Source organism: Doryrhamphus excisus, chromosome 17, assembly GCF_030265055.1.
Source record: "Doryrhamphus excisus isolate RoL2022-K1 chromosome 17, RoL_Dexc_1.0, whole genome shotgun sequence".
Lineage (NCBI taxonomy): Eukaryota > Metazoa > Chordata > Actinopteri > Syngnathiformes > Syngnathidae > Doryrhamphus > Doryrhamphus excisus.
This window is the reverse complement of record NC_080482.1, coordinates 11,213,009-11,229,210: the sequence shown is the minus strand read 5'-3', so window position 1 is coordinate 11,229,210 and position 16,202 is coordinate 11,213,009. Positions and strand designations below refer to the sequence as shown.

At 49.6% G+C, this 16,202-nt stretch overlaps 2 protein-coding genes and 1 long non-coding RNA gene across 3 annotated transcripts; 1 reads left to right on the top strand and 2 right to left on the bottom strand.

Annotated features, from left to right (window-relative positions):
- Positions 1-710: 710 nt before the first annotated feature.
- On the bottom strand, positions 711-1,933 carry LOC131105483 (mucin-1-like). Its single transcript, XM_058053639.1, has 4 exons — positions 1,786-1,933; positions 1,437-1,726; positions 1,257-1,358; positions 711-1,188 (listed from the first exon to the last, which is right to left on the bottom strand). Exons 1-4 carry the CDS (start codon positions 1,814-1,816, stop codon positions 1,150-1,152), a joined length of 462 nt encoding a protein of 153 aa, XP_057909622.1. The 5' UTR covers positions 1,817-1,933; the 3' UTR covers positions 711-1,149.
- Positions 1,934-2,047: 114 nt separating this feature from the next.
- Positions 2,048-15,505, bottom strand: tg (thyroglobulin). The gene is made up of 48 exons (XM_058053634.1): positions 15,385-15,505; positions 15,223-15,313; positions 15,062-15,159; positions 14,837-14,992; positions 14,504-14,672; positions 14,331-14,437; positions 14,111-14,254; positions 13,857-14,039; positions 13,275-13,768; positions 12,829-13,213; positions 12,709-12,747; positions 12,371-12,601; positions 12,196-12,300; positions 12,052-12,129; positions 11,877-11,983; positions 11,610-11,721; positions 11,369-11,530; positions 10,029-10,220; positions 9,817-9,941; positions 9,600-9,750; positions 9,392-9,529; positions 9,170-9,313; positions 8,916-9,080; positions 8,731-8,835; positions 8,548-8,651; positions 8,370-8,475; positions 8,124-8,303; positions 7,872-8,042; positions 7,547-7,633; positions 7,415-7,474; positions 7,200-7,337; positions 6,935-7,111; positions 6,741-6,855; positions 6,616-6,683; positions 6,379-6,525; positions 6,241-6,306; positions 4,786-4,920; positions 4,514-4,696; positions 4,246-4,450; positions 4,104-4,182; positions 3,884-4,034; positions 3,607-3,797; positions 3,318-3,494; positions 3,112-3,249; positions 2,851-3,038; positions 2,676-2,780; positions 2,469-2,609; positions 2,048-2,399 (listed from the first exon to the last, which is right to left on the bottom strand). Exons 1-48 carry the CDS (start codon positions 15,455-15,457, stop codon positions 2,141-2,143), a joined length of 7,125 nt encoding a protein of 2,374 aa, XP_057909617.1. The 5' UTR covers positions 15,458-15,505; the 3' UTR covers positions 2,048-2,140.
- Positions 5,086-10,368, top strand: LOC131105484 (uncharacterized). Its single transcript, XR_009119945.1, has 3 exons — positions 5,086-5,232; positions 5,333-5,420; positions 6,949-10,368. It is a non-coding gene; the product is annotated as an uncharacterized LOC131105484 (long non-coding RNA).
- Positions 15,506-16,202: the final 697 nt, after the last annotated feature.

Sequence of the window (16,202 nt, the reverse complement as noted above, 5' to 3'; positions counted from 1 at the left end):
TGTACAAGTCAACCTGTTTGGCCAGTCTGTAAAACGAACAAATAAACATTTACACTACTAGTCTGGTCTTCAGGTTGCACGTTTACACAAGTTAGTGTGAGCTTAAGGTTAATTAAATACCTGTCGTTATTTGCATTTCAAAATAAGGGGAATTTGCCATACAATAGAGGAAATTATCAATGATTTTTTTAATTTTCTGCTTCAGACTTTAAACTCATACTCAGCTCATACTCACTGCTGATGTTACTGATGTGGCCAACATTACTGATTTCCTTGTGACTGGCTGAAAGTGAGGATGCCTTCACCCTCTCTTCATCTTTGACCTGTTTGGTACATGCATGCTCACTTGGGCTTGTATGTGTGCACATTTGGCGTGTGTGTACGTGTGTGTGTAACCCACCTGGTCCAGACAGCCCTGGCTCGAACTAAGTTCCACAGAATGAGAGTCGAGAGCGCTAGCCATCAAGCTTAGTGTTTGCATGTTCATCCATCTTTTTCCTCTTATCATAGTTCGTGTCACGGAGGAAGCGGCCTAACTATGGAAGCCCAAAATTTCCTTCTCCTTGGTTACTTTGTCTAGCTCGTCCAGCCGTATCTCGAGGCACAAAAATTGGTCACACTGCTCCTGGATCGGAACTGTGTTGCTTCCAGTCAGTCTCCGTGTGTGTAATGTAATCTGATTACAAATGTCACAGAAGTAGATGGTTGCTTTTATTGATCATATTAGAGCTTTATTTCAGGGGTGCCAAACTCCTGCCATAGAGGGCCGAAACACTGCAGGTTTTTTTGCCAGGCGGTCACTAAAGCAGGTGATTTTAATGATCAACACCTCTTTTAATTTGAAGGCCGGCTCTTGTCAATTTAATCACCTGCTGGAGAAAACCAGCAGTGCCTTAGCCCTCCACTGACACATTTATTTTGTTCTTTGGATGATTGACAAGCAGATTGTCATGGAGACAAAGACCAAAGACGTCAGATGGTCTGACTCACTTCGCCGAGCCCACTGGGACTACTTGGACTTGGACCTCCAACATTCCTGGCCGAGGCGCTCCACCTTCTCCTTTGGTGTATTGATCTTCATGAGTGATTAGCAATCAGTCCAGATCAGGAACAATAAAAAAAAGTTTTTCCCCACGGCTTCGCCGAAGCTCACTTGGCCGCTATCTTGGCAGGCTTGTCCACATCCTCCTGAAAAAAAAAGCAAACAGTCTGACCAACATGTCCTCTTGACGCACGTGTCTCAGCGTGGGACTCACATAAGTGCCTATGTTGGAGCGCCAGAATCGAGAGTGTGTGTTGTAAAGGGGGACATCATCTGGGTGCTTGTAGCGACCCTTCGTGCAGCAGCACCACACCAGCTGGCGGTAGGAACAACGGTAATCAATAATAATCAATAATAATCATTAATATAACTTAATAATAGTAGAAGTAGTGACCAGTCCAATGAGCAGCAGGAGCAGAAGCAGCACAGCCAGAGCAGCCAGAACCAGCAGAGCAATTCCCCAAGCGGGAACGCCACCAGCCTGGAGCGGGGTCTGGGCAGTGCCACCTGTCGTAGTCAAACTCATGGAAGACGTGAAGTTGGTGGGGGTGCTGTTGGTTGCCGTGGTTACAGGAAGTACCGTGGACTGTTGAGTGATGTTGGGGTCCTGGGAGGTTGCCATGGCAACTGCCGTTTTTGTCTCCACGCTGAAGATTGTCGTTGAAACGACTGCAATGGACGACACTGAGGAGAAACAACACACAGTAAATGCATGAATGAGTCACATGACACAAAAGTCTCACCTGCTATCCATATTGTGAGCGCAGACCACATGCTTCTGCAGAGAGAGAGAGTGTGTGTGTGTGTGTCTGTGCGTGAGACTCTTTTGGTCACCTCCACACAGGTGGAGCCTCAGAGGGCGGGGCCACTCCCACATCCTGCCACCAGTAACAGAACGCCACAGGGGATATAGTGGAGGGAGTGTTGTGCAGGTGCTTGCTCACACGCACACACACACACACACACTTCATCACGTGCACGTGAAAGTAAATAATGACAACGACAGCAGTTTGATTACTTTATTGATGACTGATTGAAGACAAATTGGTCATGTGCTTTTAAGTGCAATGACATCACAGAATGTGAAAGAACATGGCTTCAGCTGTAGGCGTCTTTCTTGGCTTGCGATTGACCGGGCGGTGCAACCAATGGAAGCTCAGGCATCAATGTAGACTCCACCCCTGACGCCAGTCGCCCAGCCAGATTGTTCCAGAAAGAACAGCTTTTCTCACGCAGGCCTCGCTGCTGACTCAGGGCAGGGCTTAGCTCCAAGAATGTGGCCGGAGCCGCAGAGGACAGGACCGGATCCCAGCGGGGCAGAGCTGATGCCGACCAAAGCTGTGACGGGTTTGGGTTCCTATGAGTGAAAACATCATCAGATTTCGGTCACATGGATACCGGCACCACCATCTTTGTGTGGCCTCACCCGGTCTTCACAAAGCTGGACACGTAGCTCATGGCGGCCAGGGACAGGCGGCGCTCGGCCAGGGTGAATCGCTGCTGAGTGATTGGCTGGTGAGGTGCACCAAACACCAATTGGACATCCAATGGGATGCGAACATCAGCCCTGCAAGCAGAAATTCAACCATCAGGCCAGGAAGCGACCCAGCTCAGGACAGCAAGCGGTGACCACCTGCTATGCGTGCTGGCGGCGGGCTGATGATACAGGAAGACGTTAGCATTGCTGTTGGCGAAGTGTCTCGCCATGCGCAATGTCGGGCAGATGATGAACAGGTCTCTGCAACACACATACACAGCACTTTGAAGGAGGCGTGTCCACACACAAACAACAGAATTTAACCTCGGACCTGGTGGCGTTGTTCAGCGCTCGGGAGAACAGGTTGTAGCCAACGGGATTGGGGCTGTGGTCCAGCGAATAGAACCAGGCCGCCGCCTCCTTCAGCACCTCACTGTCTTTGGCTCCGCCCAGCGAGCGGCTCAGAGCTTCGTAGAATGCTGTTTTCCCGTCAGCACGACCCTGCAACGCCTCAAAGTCCTGCACACACATGACAAAAACAACACGTGTGTTCCCAGCATATTTGAATGCTCTCATGCCGCCGACCTCTAACCTTTATCTTCTGCGCTCGGCTGATCAAGCCGTCATGTTCCGATGTCCCCAGCAGCAGGTCCACTCTGTGGAGAGATGTTGGGGAGGCAGTGTGGCGGGTCGGCGACCAGGACCGGAAGGGGCCGCTGGTGGCCAGTAGCTGCAACACAAGATGCCACGTGAGGAATGCCAACGTGGTTGGTCACTCAAAGTGCGTCATGTGACTACCTTTGTTTGAGCAGCGTTGAGCACTTGCACAGGGGTCGCCCTGAGGCACGCCACCATTTCATCATCATCAGTAATGGGTTCAGAGGTCACACAGTTCACCTCTTTGGCCAGACGGAGCGCTAGCCCTCTGGCGGCGGACGCCGTTTGGACAGATGATGGAGAAAAGATCGAACCGCCCTGCACAAAGACGCCATAATCATGTGACACATATAGAGCAGAAATGTCTTGACCTTTGACCTAACCCAAAACCCACAACTAACTGAAAATCCTAAACCCAAACCCAACCCACCATGAGCAGCATCCGCTGGAAGAGAGGCATGGGCGACAGCAGGTGAAGGCTGATGATGTCAGCACCCCCGCGCTCCGCCCCCACAGTCACTCTGCTCTTGTCTCCGCCCACCAGATGAATGTGGGCGTTAACCCATTGAAGCACCGCCTCTTGGTCAGACAGACCATAGTTGCCACGAAGACCGGATGAACCTGAAGACACATGTTTGTCACTGACTTGTATGTGTGTGTGTGTGTGTGTGTGTGTGTGCGTCGGTGTGTGTGTTTTGCGTGTTGACCTGTGCTTAGGAATCCAAGTGCTGCTGTTCTATAGCTGGCCGTTACCACGACAAAGTTCCCTATGGCGGCCAAAGTGGAGCCGTCCAAGATTCCTTGGCTCTGATTGGCTGAGGGGTTGAAGAGGAACACCAGCACTGGAACACGACCCCTCTGGTACACACACACACACACACTATAATTATGTAATTTCTCTAAACTCAATGTATATGTTGATATTACCATGACGACTGGACGGAAGATGTTGAGGTAGAGACAGTCTTCACTGGTGTCCAGGTCACCTGGTTGGACACACATGGGCCTGCAGGACATGTTCATTGTCAATAGGAAGCTCATCCACCTGGCTTCCTGCCTGCCAACTTACCGGAATTTAGTTGCATCCCAGGCTCCAGTCCAATCAGGTGGCTGTGCATCTTCAAAGCGAAGTCCTCCTATTGGCGGACGAGCATATGGAACTCCCAGGAACTGAACCACCGTCTTTCGTTGTGACCCAAGCACCGTTTTCACAGTGGCACCCTGCAGGGTGCCATGGCCCGGGATGACCAGGGTTGTAACCGGGGACGACAATGCTGAGAAGGAGTCAACAAGGTGAACACGGTCGGCTGTGATGCTCAGATTTTGGATTGGCTCACCTCTCCTCAGGTACACCTCGGGGGCGGCCTCTCTGATGATCACACGGCAGGAGTAGGCGGTGCTTGCTGAGTCGGGGGTGGAGCTTAACCCACACACTGTTGTATCGGGATAGAGGTGGCAGCGAGTGGCAGATTCTGTACTGCCAACTGTGACAGCAGCGCAGGACTCCGCCTCCTGACAGGCTGAAACAGGAAGCTCGTTAAGAGGATTACATGACATTTTTCAACACTGCTGTCATGCCATGTGAAAGACACTTGATGGCACGCGTTACCACGAAGACACCAATCTCTGGTCTGGACTGGGTTGACGGCAATGTCACGGCTGATGTGTATGATGTCAAAGGAAGGAAATGACGGGTCCAGCAAAACTGCTGAGTCATCGAGGAGTCTCCACTTGTCCATGGAAACTGACAGACATCAACAAGACTTCATTAGAGCTTAGAACACCAGAATACTACAAATGTGATTAAATATTTTCAACAATTATTTATCTTGTCTGTATTTATGCTCTTTGGCAGTTTGTGTGTATTGTGTAAGTCCTTCATGTTTATAAGAAGATAACCAAACTTTTAAAAACATTCCCTCTAATTTCAAGGGTGAAACCTGATGCCTGCAATTCCAGCCTCGGTCTATGAGGGCAGTAATGAGCCTTGCGGCATGCGGTGTGACGCGAAAAACAGGGAAGAAGAGCAGTCTGGCGATGTAATTGAGGATGGCTTGTAAGTTCAAGTTTCATGATATTGAATTCCACAAATATTGTAAAGCTGCATCATAACTCGGTGATAATTTAATCTTATCCTTACCTCTGTTTTCGTACAGGTCACAGATGGTGTAATGAAGTTTTTTTTGTAGTTCATGCTAACGCTAGTAGCATCTAGCTTGCCGTGTACAACAGGTATCCATTTAGGTAAGTACCTTTTTTATTTTTTGTTTTTAACTGTCAAACATAATTTTTCATACTTTTCTGGGACCATTTTGAAACAGATGTTACATTTAGCAAAGAGCAGTTCCTGTATGTGTGGCATTTTGGTTTTAGCAGTGGAAATAAGGTAACAGTTTTTTGTTTTAGTTTGCTTTGTGTTTACAATTGTGGCATAGGTCTTGCCATTTATCCAAGTTGTAGGACCTGTAAATAATAACTTCCCTTTTGGGTGCTCATTTGCAATCAGAAATCGTTTATATCGTAGAAAATTGTAAGGTACATATTTACGGCTTTCAAAATAATCTAGTTGCATTTTTTATTTATTCATTCATTCATTTTCTACCTCACGAGGGTCGCGGGGGCTCCTGGAGCCGATCCCAGCTGTCTTCGGGCGAGAGGCGGAGTACACCCTGGACTGGTCGCCAGCCAATCACAGGGCACATATAGACAAACAACCATTCACACTCACATTCATACCTATGGACAATTTGGAGTCGCCAATTAACCTAGCATGTTTTTGGAATGTGGGAGGAAACCGGAGTACCCGGAGAAAACCCACACATGCACGGGGAGAACATGCAAACTCCACACAGAGATGGCCGAGGGTGGGATTGAGCTCGGGTCTCCTAGCTGTGAGGTCTGCGCGCTAACCACTCGTCTGCCATGCAGCCCTTGCTTTTTTTCAAACGTTCTTGTTCTGTTGGCTTATTTAAGCTGTCTTTAATTTTTAAAACTGACTTGACAGTCCAGATGCTAAGACACATTTTGACTATGATGAATGCATGATAGCTAGGATGCTACTTACTGTTGTTTGGGAAGGTTGGCAGGCTGAAAGCAGGGCACAAGGCTGGAGACGAAGTCCACTGATTCACTGAAAACACACACACACAACAGTTTACACACATTGTGTGCGTGCATGTGTGTGTGCGCGTGTGCATGTTACCAGGTTTCTGGTACCAGCCAAATGGGTCTGGTGTGGTCTGGACTGCAGATGGTCTACAGTCTTGTGTCCTCCAGTTGGTCTTATGGTCTTCGCCGCATGTTTGAATTCCGAGGCTAACCAGAGAGACACACACCACGCCTGTGCCCCCTGGATACATACACATATAAGGGCCTCTTAATGTGTGTGTGTGTGTGTGTGTGTGTATGAGTCACATGACAGCAGATTTTGTATGTATACCATCTTTGATGAAGCCAAAACCACGGCAACAAGTGTCCTCATCACAACGGCGCTCACAAGCCTTAAACCTGCAAACACACAATGTGTCATGTGTGTGTGTGCATGTATGCGAGTACACACGTTACCCTTCAGTCAGCGGCATGTTGTCCTTCATCGTAACTCGACTGCGAACTGAGTAAGAGACCATCTTCTGGAAGGAAATTCTCTGATAGAAACTCTTCACTGGACCTGAAAGATCAACTACACACACACACACACACACACTCTTTGTTGCTTGATCTGTAAACATTCAGAGAAGATCACGGTCATGTGACTGTACCCATCTTGCTGTAGGTGTTGTTGGGTTTCCTGTCCAGCAGGGCGCGGCAGGGGCGTCTAAGCGGTGTGTCGTAAGCGCCGCACACCCGGGTGTCGGCAAACAGGACACAGCTGAAGAAACCTGCCAATTCCGCGTCTCGCAGATCAGCCACAGAGCACCGAGGCTCTCCATTGCAGCCTACAACACATGTACGCACACATACACACTGTGTGAGCACTTGCATGAGACCACCACTTGCCAGGGGTCCACGAGTGTGAGGACGCACGTGTGAGGCACCAAAGCAAAGCCTGCTGGGAAGTGTATTGTTTTTTGTTGATCCAGAAGGATAAGGCAGGAGGTTTCTTCAGAGGATCTACCAGGATGTCATCTTCTGACAGAGACACAAACTTCCCTTGGACTGAACCTTTACACAAACACACACATGCTTATCACCACTTGGCAATGTGGACTGTAGGTGGCGTGGACAGTCAAGGTACCAACCATCCAGAAGTGGAATCAAGTCTGCAGCAGGACCACAGGAAGCGTCGGACGACTCGTCTCCTTGAGGAAACAAAAGTTGTGACCTTGTCAGCCTCCATGGCAGAGATGTTGGATCAAAGATAAAAACAGTACCTGACTTCATGTATACGGCCTGGAAGATGACAATGGACGCTTGGTAGTCCTTCTTGTCCTTACTGTCCATCGGCAGAGCAGACTCAGCTGTTACAAATGTTAATGAGTTATATTCAATGGTAATAAATTGTACTTATTATTGATTAATTTTACTTGTTAATTAATTGTATGTATTATTCATTGTACTTAATGTTGATTGTTATTCCTTATTAATTGTACTCATTATTGTACTGATTATTAATCCTTGTACTAACTTTTGGTTTATTGGACCTATGGAATCATTGTACTTATTATGATTGAATACTGAGTCACTCTCTCATCTCACTTATGGTTAAGTTTTGTCCCCCAAAGTCAAACAGGAAGCTCCGCTGCTGCTCGTTGTAAACAAGTCCCGCCCCACAAATGCGATTGGCAGCTCCTTGCCCGGTCACATCCCAGTCGCGCCGCCCACACATCATGATGGAGGGAGATCTCAGCCAACTGCAAAGCATAGAACCTGAGAGAGAGAGGGTGGTGCTGAAGAGCCGAGCTACAAGATTCCATCCCCTGAGTTTTCTCCATTCACGTCTCAACGTACCACCGCTCAAGCTGTTTTGGTTGAGGATAAAGCCACTGCAGCAAGCCTCATTGCGGCAGCCAACCTCGCAAAAGCGACGAGCCTCTTCGAGCGATGCATTCATGAACACCTGAGTCCTGAACACACCCGAGACCACCTTGGCCATTGCTATCCTGGTGAAGCTTGTAGTAGACTCCACACCTGAAAAAACACCTGACTGTTACAACAACCTCACAAGCCACCTGCTGGTTGCTGTCGCAACGGTACCATTCTTCCTGATGACGAGCACATTGGAGGCCACACCCCTCACCCTCGGGTAGCACCTCAACCAATCAAAGAGCTCGGCCTTAGGATTACCCAGAAATCCACTGACCTGGAATCACACACACCCAAACAAGGGTCTCCTAAGTAACCACACCACAGACAGCTATGTGTTTGTGTGTACCTTAGTGGAGGTGTTGCAGTGTGTGTTCAGGGGGTGTGTACTGTATAGTTGACACTGGCTGCTGGACAACACCACATGATGGCAGGATTTGTCCACTGCACACGCTGAGGGAACAAACATACCAACATACATTGACATTGACGCAGTGTTAATGCGGTGTGCATGCGTGTGTGTGTGTCTCACCTTGAGCGCATGTTCTAAGGTCAGCGGTCACTCTTTGCAGGATTTCAGCATCTTCTGCTCCAAAGACCACTTCTGATTTGGGAACGACCTGGAACCCGCTGAGCACTGTATACACACACATACACACACACATTACACTGTGTCTTTCAAAGGCTTCTTCGTTCTTTTTGGCTGTTCGAGTTCACCTGAGCAGTCCTCATCCGTGAATGGCTTGTCACTCTGTGTCCAGTCAAGCTCGACCCCCTCACTGTTAAAGCAGGTCCACCTGCCAGACTGGAGGTCAGGCTGCGCTGGCAGGAAGTTGCCTCGGTCAGAGCAACGAAGGCCCCGCCTCTCACAGTCTGTCGCACCTGTGCGCAGTCGCCCACCACACAGAGGTGAACAAGCATGTGGTGGTGATGTTTGTCCAGCAGGTGGTGTACTAATGCGAAGAACTCACATTGATTGACAGATAGTGACCCAGCAGCTGAGGAGCCTTTGGGACACTTGTTGCAGAAGTCCTGCCCCTCTTTGTCTTGATAGGTTCCTTCAGGACACAGAAGACATGCACCCTCTGTGGAGTAACTCCCGGCAGGACAAACAACTGCATAGACACACATCACGTCAGTGCCAAAGATTGGTTGGTATGTCGTTGGTATGGATGATAGCTAACCAGACTCACCGCAGCCGTCGCCACTGTCGCTCAGGCGGTAACCACGGGAACATCCCAAGGTGGGCATGGTCACAGAAAGTTGTTTAGGCTGTGACGTGAAGCCAACATGTGCCACCATTCCCTTAAAGTCCTCCAGGAGACGATTTGCTGAGGACAACAGTCCAATATTCAATGGCCCAATTTGTTCCACAGGGCCACGCTTTGGACGTGTGCTCACCCATGTCGTGGAGCTCAGGGAGTTCCGAGGCCGGGAGATCAGACAGGACGGCAGTCCAGGTAATGGTCACCATCAATGCATCTTTACCATCACAATGCACACGAACTGACGACTCGTCACACAGCGACACTTGCTGTCCCGAAGCTGGCAGCTACACACACACAGACAGTTGAGCGAGCGAGCAAGCGTTTTCCGTGTGTGCATATGTGTGTATCACCTGAGCAGAGCAGAGCCCTCTGCTGGTCATGTTGAAGAGCAGAGAGCGCAGTGTCTTCGTCTCCAAGCAGGATCCTCTCATCGTCCACTGCTGTGACATGGACAACCTCTGTGTAGGCTGGCTGACTGGACACATACACACACACACTGAGGACTACACATCTGCGTAATGACTGGAAATATTGAACATGGTGCAGGGTCTAGAGGTTGTACTCTGGCAGGCTCCAGGCAGAGGTTTGTTGTCTCCTTCCCACTGACGGCCAGCCATCTCGCATGTGAAACTTCGGACAGGAAGTGTATTGTGGTAACCACGGTGACAGATGAGGTTGCAGCTCTGTCGGCCATCTTGTGCAGGGTCGCACACTAGGGTGCCATGCGTGATGGGGGAGTTGGCACAGGCGGAACCTGGACACCAGCAGAGGTCACCGACAAGTTAAGCTCACTGGATTCTGCTGATTGCTACAACTTGGCATCACAGCACATCTCTCAAATTATTAAACAGTCCAACATCAGCTCATTTGGGATATTGTTGCAGTTTTAATTCGCACATTACCCCAAAATTGTATATTTTCATTTTCCACACCATTCCCATTGAAAAAGAATGACCAATTAAATGCTTTCCACATTTTTCAATTGACTCAAAGCTGTCCCAACTTCCAAACCTTTACCCATTGAGGACATTTTTACTAATGTCCGTGCATCCATCCATTTTCCTCCGTTTAGCCTGGTCCGCATCACGGAGGCAGCAGTCTCAGTAGTCTCATGAACAAGACCCAGAGATACTTGAACTCTTCCACCCAGGGCAACCCAGAGGGTGCAATCCACCCTTTTCTGACCGAGCACTATGGCCTTGGATACAGCCCGATGATGCCATCATGACTAAGTCGTCTGCAAATAGCAGTGATGAGATGCTAAGACTTCAGAACTGGACGGTTTGCGCCTAGAAATTATGTCCATGAAAATTATGAACAGAATCGGTGAGGTTTTGCCTCGACCACCGCCGTAACTGTCAGCTGCTTCACTAGACCTACAAGCTATCCATGATCGATAGGACTCCTTCTTCAGCAAGACGGAAGCCCTGACCTCTGGTGTCCACCATCGGGTTCGGGGCTTGCCGCCTCGACTGGCACCGACCATCTTGCATCGACCATCTCCAATCGGCTCCCTCAGCAATGGAATCACGGAACATGGCCCGTTCAGACTTGATATCTTTGTCCTCCTTGGGATGCAGGCCAAGCTTTGACGGAAGACTGGACCAACAGGAGACTCTGCCAGATGTTTCCAGCACACACTCACTACACGTTTGGGTCTCCCAGGTCTGTCCATCATCCTCCCCCGCCACTTAATCCAACTCATCACCAGGTGGTGATCACTTGACAGGTCATCCCCTCTCTTTGCCCGCGTCTCTAGAGCATGCAGACACAGGTCTGATGATACGACTACAAAGTCGATCATAGACCTATGGCCTAGGGTGGCACACTCCTCACACTTTGCTGATGTCATCAAACACCCGACCTGAGGTCAATCAGGGCCAGCAGACAAGAAAAACCTACGGTCACATGAAGGAGTGCGTCCTGTCCGTTGAAGTTTTCGGGTCCCCTCCACTTCCTGTCTGTCTTCAGACACACACCAGCAGGATGTCACATCACACTGGAGCGGGACAAAAGTGCCGTCTGGGCGACACTGGCGACCCTGAAGCTCACACCAACTGGGACCTGAACGTGTTGGCAACACAAACACCACTTATATCGCATGTACTGTACTGTACGTGGGTTTGTGTGAGTAAGTATGTACAAGTGAGCTGTCCGTCAGGGTTCAGCGTGGCAGTCTGTATCATCTCTCCACTCTGAGGATTCACACACCAGCCTGTAGGACCCTCTGTCTGCAGCACTGAGAAGCGACCATCCTCAAACACAAAACCAACATTTTGGTCATAAATTTATGGTCTGAGACCTTCATGTTCAACTGTGGCCAGTAGGGCTTCATTTTCATCTTTTTTTCAAAAATTCAAATTATTGTTCGGGCCCAGGCACAATTTTCAGCTAACACTAGTGTTTTTACCTTGTCACACTGTGGGCGGTACCCTGACATGGAGGCGTTGACGTCAGAGCCTTTCATCCAACCAGAGAGGAGCGAATGACTCTGAGCTCTCTGACAGCGTGTGAGACCTGCAACAAACACACACGTTTAAACTTTGTTTGCACATCCATGTTTTCTTTTATGTGTCATATATTACATTTGACCAGAGGACGTGAACGGCTGCTCAGTGAATCAGGAACATACTCGCCATCTTCATCAACACACCAACACTGACCTGAACACACACACTGATGAGCATGAGTTGTGTGTACATTCATGTTTTTATTGTAGTGTGTGAGACCTGTGCTGGAGTAACACTGTGTGGGGATCCAGCCTCCATCAGCGTCACACTGAGGACTGAACATCTGATAGGTTCGACGTCCTGAAGGCAGCAACATCTGGATGGCTGAACACCAACACACAGGAAATAAAGAAGGAGCTAATCAAGTTGTTAAGTGATGAAGGGCGGGACTCACTGGAATAGGCAGCCAATCGCAGAGCAGCTTTGGAGTTGCTTATCAGCCAATCGGCTACACGCAGCACCTCCTCTGATGGGCCGACCTGCAGCTCTTTGGCGGTCAGCCGCAGACCCTCAGCCAATAGGAAGCCATATCCCGCAGGGAGGTGAGAGGAGTTGGAGACAGCAATTATGTTGCTCACTTCCTGTCTAAATGCTGACACTGCCTCTAATGCCCGCGAGCACTGACCTGTGAATGATCATGGATACTTACTAGCACAATCCATGAATATGTATACTAACATGTTTGACAAAATAAACAGGAAGTCCATTTTCAAAATAATAGTTTCTTCTGACCTGTGGAGGATGGAGGCTTCTGAGGTCTTGGGTCGGGACCTGAAACACAGCAACAAAAAGAGTCAACAGGCAAGCTAGCGAGATTTCAAAAAACGAAAAGTTGCAGCTAAAGTGTCCTACAGGTGATGACACCCCCCGCTGAGACCGCACTCGCTGGCGCCCCTTGGCGGTCCACGCAAAAGCAACGTGAGCCCACACACTGCAGCGGCAAAAAGTCTCCGTCCTCAGAGCACTCAGGGATGTGGACGACAGCCCCTGCTGCCATGCTGTCTTTTAGCATCAGTGCCTTCGTTCGCGCTCTTTCACAGTGTAACGGACATCGAGGCCTGGCGTTGGCAACCCGCGAGCCTGTGATCTCTTGACCGTGTGGTGTGACGCACCAACACTCGCTGCCTTGACACTGAACTTCCTGGAAAGTGCCTTTGGGTGTGCAGCTGGGAAGAAAGATGGATGCCATGTTGTCTTTGCTGTCAGCCGAGCAGGAAGCCATCATAAGCGTCAGGACCTGGACAATGAGAAGACATTTAGATCTGCAAAGGCGGTGTTCAATACTTGCAGGAGCATACCTGACGCAGCGAAGCAGAGCCTGAGCTGCTCACTGCCTTCAGTGTGTGGTGGAGTCCGGACAGGAAGGCAGGGTCCTCAAGGGCTTTGCTGACAGAACGAACCAGGTTCTGATGTTTGAGCAGAGAGGAGGGCGGGTCTAAACGGACGACTCCTTGGGTTCCCACAGCACCACTCAAGTTGAAGTTGGCAGCATTCTTGAGGAACTTTCCTCCAAACAGATTCTCCTGGAAGCGTCGAGGGGAGGAGCGAGCTAGGGCCTCTAAGGCCCCGCCTACTGAGGAGAGGAGCCCGTGGAGGACTTCTACCATGACTGACAAAAAGGAAGTAGGTTCCGCCTCCTCAGGCAAAAGATCCCTGATTGGCTGAAGGAGGGTACGACAAGAAACATCTTGTCCCCCCGAGGAGGAAGGAAGACGAGGTTCCAGTGGGCCGGCGAACAAGCGGGCTAGTGCAGCACGCCGCTGAGAGTGACAGTCGTTAGCCACACTCAAACCTTTATGATGATGATGATAAAGAAAAGAGTGTTGAGGACATGAGAAGACCACATGTTGAGGACACTTTGCCACCATACTTGTACTTACCACAAAACAGGATATCTCCATGTTGCCGCGTCCCAGGAATCTCTGCCCCTGTGGGGTCGACACACCAACACTGCCCCTGCTGGCACTGCTTTGAGGTGAAGGCCCCGCCTTCCTCGCAGGATGGAACCAAAACATTGGAACCCTCTGTCGCCTCCCGCCGCTCCTCCTCACAGGGTGAGGGACCTGCAGAGGTTAAATCATGGTTTGTAGTAGGTTCTGCCCTCTGGACCAAGTTCAGTCCCAAGTATCCTTACATCTAAAGCGTCCATTGACAGCCAGGAGAACCCCCAGCGTCCTCCTGTGCAGCACCTTGTACACATTGGACTCGGAGAAGGAGCGAGTCGAGTTGGTTTCGGAGAAAGCAGAGTCATACACGTCAGAGAGGAGGAGCTCCACACCTGGATGCAAACCACAAATCATCGTTCTTGCCTTCTGAGGAGTTACTTGGGAGCCGGGTGGGTTGGACGGAGTCACCTGTGTTGGCCATCTCATGACCCCTGCTGTCCGAGCAGAAACAGTAAGAGGAGACCAGCGGGAAGAACTTCCTGAAAGCGGTGAATGTCGCAAAGGCTTGTGGGAAGCTGCAACACAAAATGTGGCGGTCAGTAGGTGTTACGTGCATGTGAGTGAACATGCGCAGGCCTTACGTGTTGAAGGCGTGCAGCAGGTCCAACTCCTGCCTGTCTGTCATGTTAATCAGTTTACACTGAACAGGAAGAAAGCTGCCGTCCTCCGAGCACTGAGGCGGTGAAGGTGGTGAAGGCGATGTGGCGGCGTGAAGGAGTTGCCTTGCTCTCACTTCGCAGCTGCCAGGGCCTGTAGGTCAAAGATCTACTTGGATTTTCTTCATGAACAACAACATTGTGGCTGTCTCAATTTGTGCATAAATACATACTTCCAATGAATGCTATGTCTCAAATGGTATACTTGCATAAGTAAACTTCAATGAGTTGAGACACAGCCTCTGTACATGTACATACAATGGTGCGGTGTCCCTCTCTGCCGCGTCCCGTACAGCTCCATTCCGTCACGGTCCACACACCAACACTGCCCCCTGTTGGAGTCACATTGAACTGGCAGGAAGTGGCCCGACGGCGAGCACCGCAGGATGGATTGCAGCTGGCATGCCGTTGCACCTGAACCCAAGTGCATGTGAGAATATCAGTGAGTTGCTTGCCAACAAGTCATATGATCACAAGACTTACACTGAGGAATAGAGCTGTTTGTTCGAGTCCCGGGCACCTCCAGTCCATCAGTGTCCACGCACCAACATGTCTGGTCTTGCCCATTGCATTGCACAGGCCTGTGCACACACACACATGTGTGACTGACATGTTTAAACTTGATGCAACATCCTTTAACACACCTGAAACGTCCGTCTTGTGTACATTGCGGGACATTGGCCCCTCCTCTCAGTGCCTGGCATGGCGTCGGAGCTTGTGAGTCCAGCTGGTACCCTACACAGCAAGTAGAAGCATCTGTATTTTATCACTACACTAACCTTGTCAGAGATCACATGACTCTTCACCTGAAGGCTTGGCCAGGAGCGTCTCAGAGAAGAAGAAGACCAGGATGAAGAAGACACTCAGCAGTCGGGCCATGGTGGTCTCTGCTGTGACGGACCCGGACCGGTGGTCTTTTTATAAAGCTTCAGAGCTGCTGAGTCATCACTCATCCTCTCCCTCCTCGTGTACATCTCTGCACACCCAAGTGTCCTCTACAACAACTCAGCAGCCGCCAGTCAGCGTGACGCCTTCAGATTGGCTGAGAGCATTTGTTAGACGCACATTAAGACGTCGATGAGAACTTGGAGAAGCAGCCTCCTGAAACGTGTTTGTTTTAGTCTCAGGTGTGTTCTTCATACTGGAGGCTAGTTAGCTAGCATTGTTGTGACACAGAAGTAGCAAAATACGTAAATATACACACCTTCACTTCAGCATCCAAGCTGAAATCATATTTTGCACACATTACTCAATACTTAATCATTGAATCATTGTCTGAATGATGTCTAAATCCAAAAGGTGTGGGTTCCAGTCAGAATGCAATCTCAATCATGATGACTTGACTTAACAATGTCTGGCCAACTTACAAAACCCATATTTTAGCCGTTAAAAAATCTTAACAGTGAACATGGGCGCTCTGCCGAAAAATCTGTACGGATGTCCTGAAAGGGATAGTTCAGATTTTTTGGCTTGGTGTCCTGAGCTCAGTTCTGGTCCGATTTCGGTGCTGAGAAAAGTAGTTCCAGTAGTTGCCAGTTTCACAGTGTTTACTGCTGGGATACTAAAAGTAAACAAACAAAACAAGCGATGACGACATTCCCTTAAGCATGAAGCCAAAGGGATA

Bases quoted from the DNA above. Each gene is read 5' to 3' on its own strand.
- tg (XM_058053634.1), bottom strand. From the start codon at position 15,457: ATGGCCCGACTGCTGAGTGTCTTCTTCATCCTGGTCTTCTTCTTCTCT. The intron at 9,314-9,391 runs GTGAGTCTGGTT...GTGTCTATGCAG, and splicing joins CGACAGTGGCGACGGCTGCG to TTGTTTGTCCTGCCGGGAGT. The intron at 8,652-8,730 runs GTGAGACACACA...TTGTTCCCTCAG, and splicing joins CCTTAGAACATGCGCTCAAG to CGTGTGCAGTGGACAAATCC.
- LOC131105483 (XM_058053639.1), bottom strand. From the start codon at position 1,816: ATGTGGTCTGCGCTCACAATATGGATAGCAG. The intron at 1,727-1,785 runs GTGAGACTTTTG...GTTTCTCCTCAG, and splicing joins GCTCACAATATGGATAGCAG to TGTCGTCCATTGCAGTCGTT. The intron at 1,359-1,436 runs GTCACTACTTCT...TCCTACCGCCAG, and splicing joins TCCTGCTGCTCATTGGACTG to CTGGTGTGGTGCTGCTGCAC.